Consider the following 6,577-nt stretch of genomic DNA (forward strand, 5'->3'; position numbering starts at 1 on the left):
GATGTTGTTTACTTGTTTATCTCGCGCTTGCATTGCATTTGGGGGGGGTGTGTCACCTTTAGAGCCTCGCGTGGTTCTCACCCCTTCCCTCAAAATAGGGGAGCACTTCATACGTGCACGTTTACTTGCTTTATCCCATTTTATTTTGTTTTTCGTGGGCGCCATCCCACACCGCCTTGTAGGACTAGGATCGATTGCCTTGGGTAGGCGGATGGTGTGCTCTGCGCCCATAGCGCTACCTAAGGGATCACTCGAGCCACCGATCGAAGGCCCTGGGAGTGATGACCCTTTGCCTTTAGGTCTGAAGGCTTGGGAACCGAAGCTTCATCGAGTCTAGGCATTAGTGAGCCCCGGCCTCATGCATCCATGTTAGAGTTTGCCTAAGTTAGAGTCAGCCTCACCCTTTTAAGCACATTAGGCACGAGGGAAGGGGTTCCACCCCTTTCACTTGTTTTATTGTATTTCTTTTCTTAATTGCTCCCAATGTGTTATGTGTACTATCAATTGCACTAACCATTCTTTTGTTTTCTTGGCTTGCATTCATGTGCCTTAGCAATAAGAGGCCTTTTTGGCACTCTTCTAGTGACTCACCCACTAGATAGCTCACATGTTTAAATTTCAGTTATTGCACTTGATTTCCAATAAATACATTTCATGTTTAGACCTTTTCCCCCCGTTGCATTATTTATGTCCTTTAGGTCATATTTGTCACATATTTACCTCGCTTTAATAACTGGCATCATGCATAAACCATAGAAAGGGAATGCCACATAGGGAATCCCGTGTTAGGAATAAGCCACCTTGTGTCTCGGATACTTAATCCAGTGAGACTTGCACGTTTACATTTTTGTACCATCCAAAGGGGTAGTGCACTAGGTAGGGTAGGATCCGATCATTTTCATGGAGTGATCTTTGGAATATGAGCATCTAATAATCACTTTTTGGCCATTTTTATCAAAAATTGGTAAAAATCCTGTGCGTAAAGGACATTAATTTGAAGAAAATTCACAAGTGATTCCTCATGTTTGAGATGATAAATATGGAGGCCAAATCTTGATTTTAGAAGGCTCATAGACTAATTTTCTGAAATCACTAATAGCCGGACAATTCAACCAATCCATTTTCCCAATTCATTCAATAAATCATCAATTTGACCAATTTACCCTTTTAGGGTCACCTGGTCGATTTTGAATAAATCGTCAATTCATTTGACCAATTTACCCTTTTTAGGGTCATCTGCGTACAAACGTTTTCTGAAACGTTTTAAAAATATAAATGAGGCATTTTTGCGTACAAACGGATTTAAAATGAATGAAATAAATTATTCGGAATAAACGGATAAATAAATAATTAAATAAGCCAGTAAAATGAAATAAAAGTAAGAAAAATTAAAATTCGGGTCCTCACATATTACATACTTTACATCAGTTTGTAAAATAATTTTTCAAATATGTATGTTCTCTATAAAAGGGTAATAACATACTCCTTGTAATTTTCAAATCATACTCCACTAGATAACATATATATTATAATCAAATTACCTATAATATTAGCATTTACCTTAGATAGAGTTGTCCATATAGTGGATTTTAGATGAACCACTCACAAGTCCTAACTATGCATTTGTCAGTCGATAAATATTTGTCTCAGTTATTGACAAGTTAAATCAACCTGTATTAGTGCACATCTCATAGTAGTTGCCAATTACGATAGAGTTTGTTTAAGAGTCAAAGGAAAGGACGACAGAGATTTATGACTGTGCTATGCAGGGGAATTTTGTTGAAGGAATGGATTACAAGGATATATGGCGACAATATATGCATACTGAATGAATTTTTGACTGTGATTCTTTGATATTCTATTTTGTTATTAGAAAATTCACTATTGCCAATTTCTCCCAACTTTTTTAAGTTGAAAAAGTTTTTAATCCCGCCCTAATCCTACCAAATTTTGATTTTAAATTTATGAATACCCTTAACGCCAATTGGAACAGAGTTACTAAAGAAATTCATTTCCTTTTTTTGCCCAACTTCCCTAATTCATACGTCACCGCCTGCAATATTTGTTCCCCGTGTTTTCGGCCGTAGATGATGGGCCCACATCATCTACCCCGTGAAAAGTTCTTGGACGGAGCCCCGAATCCAAGGGTTTCCATCTTGTTTCAGAATCTCAAATTGACTCCATACATCCCCAATATCAGAAAGCGATAGTCTTTAGGTGACACACGTTTTCATTGTTGTGGAATTCTCTTGGGGTTTGAGGTATGAGTTTTCAAGATCTTGAATCGGGTCGGGCAATTGGGTGGCGGGCGGCCCGAGACTTGATCAATGGGAAACAAGATCCCACCCAAGCAGTGGCTTCTGGGATTTTTCAGATCAATACAGCCGTCTCCACTTTCCAAAGGCTAGTTAATACCCTCGGAACCCCTAGAGATACCCCTGAACTCCGTGAGAAGCTGTAAGTTTATTTGGTTATTTTAATCTTTTGTTTAATTTTGAGTGTAATCATGATGAGTTGGATTTGGATGTCATTTAATTTCGTTCAATTTACATTTTTCTGTAGCGGGTTTTGATAGCATTCATGGTGTTAATTTTTTAGAAAAAATAAAAATCTTTCTTTACAACTGTCGTGTTTGTTTTCAGTTAGCCTTTTTTCCTTTTTTTTTTTTTTCACGTTCCCAGTAAATTCTAGTTTGTATAGCAGAGGTTAAGTAATTTGTTTTAAATGATGCATTTCTTACTGCTCTTCTGCATGATTTTGATGTATTAATATCTATGATATACTGATTGTTCGCGGTGTAATTGATGGCTTATCTAGTAAATTGATGGATAATGAAGATAATATCTGAATTCGTACTTAAAAAAATAGACTTGATTTGATTAAGCATGAAGAAAGAAAAGCTTTTATGGGCATGGTACTACAGGAAGGAACTAGTTGAGGACTTAATGTTGCATGCCAAAATTAAGTTGTTGTAGCAGTGGGCAGAAAGGGGAGAGTTATGATTATAGTTTATCAATTCATCAAGGTTCAGGAAAGTTGTTCACCTTTCGTGGTGTAGAAGTTTACTTAAGTGGGAGGGTAATTGGCCTTTTTAGGGAACATGGTCAAATATGAATGATTTCCTGGAAAGTTGTTTTATCGGGGTGACAAACAGTCTATTTCAGTAGCAAAAAACATTTGTTTGAAAAGGCTATTTCAAAGGCATGACAATGTGAAGAGAGGTGAGTTTGCTGCAGGGCATTAGGTGGAGGTTTAGGTCCTTTTGGGTAAACACTTGGTCAAAGCCCCAAGTATTGAGGTGTCCTTCCTGATTCCTGAGGCATGGACAGGACCAAAAAATTCAGAAATATTCATAGAATTGATTTGAATAAGGATTATAAAAATTAATGAGGTGCTATGTGAAAATTTTGTTCAGGGTTCGCTTTTCATCCCAACAAGTCATAGTGAGCCAAAATGGTAGCTAGAAGGTGATCAATGCTTCTACATCTAGAAGGTTGGGACTGGGAGAGGCTATGAGAAGTAGTATTATATGTTATCCATTGCATTCAGTTCTAGGCTTAGACAAGTTTTACAATTCCTCAGGAGAAGTGCTCTTTTAAGAGAATGGATGAGTGAGTCGACTTGGCCTTTGAGAGAGAATGTTGTTTGGAGTCATAGATGATAGTTCAAAGAGTGATACAGCTTGACTGATGCAATGATTAACATGTAATTAATCTTGTTCATGGTTTACATCATACCTAGAGAGCCCACAGGCTTAGTGCTCGCACTATTTGGCCTGGCAGTAGTCTAGGCGCCAAGCCTTTTCAGAGAACTGGCAGAACTGAAAGCTGACTGCTGATTTGATGGGATCCAATCAACCTGCCTTCTATCCAAGGACAAGAGAGAGGAAAACCAAATGAAATTGTTAGGTTGCCAAGTATTAAAAATAGTCAGGTTATTGCTATTGGCTAAATAATTAGTGATTTTTTGACTTCTAGCACTACTTCCATAATTGCTATCCACCCTGGTTGAAGTTTGAGCTGACATCTGTGTAACTTGAGCATTTGACATCTATCACTTATTGCACCAATATACATGAGCTTGTCTGCTCATTTTCAGACTACTCTTAAGTAAGAACTAAAACCGGTTGTGGTCTTGTTACTTGATTCAAATTCATTTGTGTTAGTACAACTTTATGCTTTTAGGATTACTGACCTCATTTTACTCAAAATATAGGCACAAGACAAGACTACATATTGGACAGTTGGTTAAAGATACGTCAGCAAAACTGAAGCTTGCTAGTGAAACAGACCATCGAGTTGAAGTCAGTGTAAGTGTACTATAAGTCTGTGAGTCTCTTATTCATGTTGGGACCAACTTTGTATCTTTCCCTTCCTTCCTACATTCATTTTACTCCGCAGACATTCTCTTTATTTGTATCTGCACTGATGTAAAATGCTAAAGTGACAATCTTCTCTGAGCCTCACTATATGCTTCTCTTTTCATATCTTCTCTAGTATGGTTGCATTTGATTGTTCGTCCTTGGGCTCATGTCGATCATATATATGAGATGCTTTTCATATATTAATGACCATTTGTCTCTTTTGAGAGTAAAACTTTGGACATTATTGATTTATTCTTTTTGTCCATTGCTTCCTTATTCCCTCCATCCTTTTCTTTTCTCTTAGTGCTGTCTGTATTTGTTTGTTGCACTGAAGTGCTTGTCCACTTGCAGGCCAGCAAGAAAATTACAGATGCTAAGCTTGCTAAAGATTTCCAGGTAGTACTAAAAGAGTTTCAGAAAGCTCAACGGCTTGCAGCTGAGAGGGAGACAGCATATACACCTTTTGTTCCCCAAGCAGTTCTACCTTCTAGGTAATCACTAAGGAAAGTACGAAGTTGTATGAATTCATTGTTGAAAGATCTTCCGTCTGGAGGAAAATCTGCAGTATGCTAGCTATATAATGTTCCTCGTTTTATATAATTTGTGCAACCTGTTTAGAAGTTGGATTAGTTTTTATCAAAGTAGTGATTATACTCAATATTAGGTCTATTTTCTCTGTTGCTTGGCTTTCTGAAATCGTGGTATTGCATCAGCAGCTACACAGCCAGTGAGATAGATGCAAGTTCAGACAAGAGTCCAGAACAGCGAGCTCTCCTTGTAGAATCTAGAAGGTGTGCATGTCGACACTGCACTTGCTAAATAACTAAGTATATCAAGAGGATTAGCATATGTCTTAGTTTTGTAGCTTTTCTGCTGCAGACAGGAGGTTCTATTTTTAGATAATGAGATTGCCTTCAATGAGGCTATAGTAGAGGAAAGAGAACAGGGTATACAAGAAATACAGCAACAAATTGGTGAAGTGAATGAGATCTTTAAAGATCTTGCGGTGCTGGTTCACGAACAGGGAACTATGATTGGTAAATTCATGTAGATTATTGATAGTCGTATTCTGATCTTTTTGGTGAAATATTAGCTAATTGTTGGGCATTATTTGCAGACGATATTGGTTCCAATGTTGAGAACGCTCATGCTGCAACTGCACAGGGCAAATCACAACTTGCCAAGGCGGCAAAAACCCAAAAATCGAACACATCTCTGGTAATATTATATAAGCTTTGTACCTTTTTTCCATTCCGTGTTGACTCTAAAAAGTTATGTAAACTACCAACTACATCTGTTTATTTTACAGTAGACACATGGTTCATCCATATTAAAGGGAATGGCTGGGTTTTCAAGTTGAATTTCTTTTGCCTTTGTTATCTACACAAAAGAAAGTTCAAAAATAATTCTTCCCAGATTTAGTTTTATGTCTGCGCTTGGTGTGCTCCAATGAGAATGATTTCCATCAACTTCATTTTTCATAAAAAATATCACTGTATTAAGGCCATTGATACCACTTCTTGCTTCTTTTCAATATATTTTGTGTTACATTTTTTACTTTAATCTTATTCCTCTTTGTTTTCTACAAATTGCAGACATGCTTGCTGCTGGTGATTTTTGGTATTGTGCTCCTAATTGTGATCATAGTCCTTGCTGCATAGTAGGAAAAAGTTTTGAGCACTATTGCATACAGAACTTAGGGCTGTATGACGATGGAAATGATCTTGTCGAACGTGTCATCAAAGTTGTTCTGAGAGGCATTTTGGCCGATTGGTGATGGTGCTGAAATCAGGTTACTGACAAGATTAGTGGCGAGGATTTCATACTAAGCTTTTAGTTCTTTGGTGGTGGTTGGTGCTGTAAATTGTAAATTGGTGTTTGGGTTTGTGGTTTTTCTGTTCGGTCTTGTAATAAAGCTTTTATCAAATATAAAACTGATTTTTTGATTAGGTGATTATAGGTCTAAATTGTGTGCAAGTTTGTGTTGGATGGGCACCTTGCTTGGAAGCTATTCTTTGGGTTAATGGGCTTTTCTAATTGAGTGTAGTTTTCCACTTATTGGGTCATAGACGAGACGGCTGTAACTTAAGGGAGAAGATCCCAGAACTAAAAGCCCAGGGTACGCTTCTCCTTCGCCAGCGAATAGGGCGGCATGTCGGGGTGAAGGGGTCGGCTCACTAGTGGTAGAACCGGTGCTTGACCTGTTTTTTCACT

The 6,577-nt window shown here is 37.8% G+C and overlaps 1 protein-coding gene across 2 annotated transcripts; it reads left to right on the forward strand.

Annotated features, from left to right (window-relative positions):
• Window positions 1-1,801: 1,801 nt before the first annotated feature.
• On the forward strand, window positions 1,802-6,320 carry LOC113758219 (syntaxin-22-like). 2 transcript variants are annotated; one of them, XM_027301170.1, is made up of 7 exons: window positions 1,802-2,457; window positions 4,216-4,309; window positions 4,715-4,854; window positions 5,077-5,154; window positions 5,243-5,400; window positions 5,481-5,581; window positions 5,959-6,320. In XM_027301170.1, the coding sequence occupies exons 1-7, from the start codon at window positions 2,264-2,266 to the stop codon at window positions 6,022-6,024; spliced, it is 831 nt and encodes a 276-aa protein (XP_027156971.1). In that variant the 5' UTR covers window positions 1,802-2,263; the 3' UTR covers window positions 6,025-6,320. The 2 variants fall into 2 exon arrangements, with proteins under 2 accessions (XP_027156971.1, XP_027156972.1); XM_027301171.1 differs by having other exon boundaries at window positions 1,807-2,457; window positions 5,080-5,154.
• Window positions 6,321-6,577: the final 257 nt, after the last annotated feature.

The sequence above is a fragment of the Coffea eugenioides genome, unplaced genomic scaffold (assembly GCF_003713205.1).
Source record: "Coffea eugenioides isolate CCC68of unplaced genomic scaffold, Ceug_1.0 ScVebR1_403;HRSCAF=1075, whole genome shotgun sequence".
Classification (NCBI taxonomy): Eukaryota; Viridiplantae; Streptophyta; class Magnoliopsida; order Gentianales; family Rubiaceae; genus Coffea; species Coffea eugenioides.

Coding starts and splice junctions, on each gene's coding strand:
- LOC113758219 (XM_027301170.1), top strand. CDS start 2,264: ATGAGTTTTCAAGATCTTGAATCGGGTCGGGCAATTGGGTGGCGGGCG. Junction 2,458..4,215: donor CCTGAACTCCGTGAGAAGCT/GTAAGTTTATTT, acceptor CTCAAAATATAG/GCACAAGACAAGACTACATA. Junction 4,310..4,714: donor ACCATCGAGTTGAAGTCAGT/GTAAGTGTACTA, acceptor GTCCACTTGCAG/GCCAGCAAGAAAATTACAGA.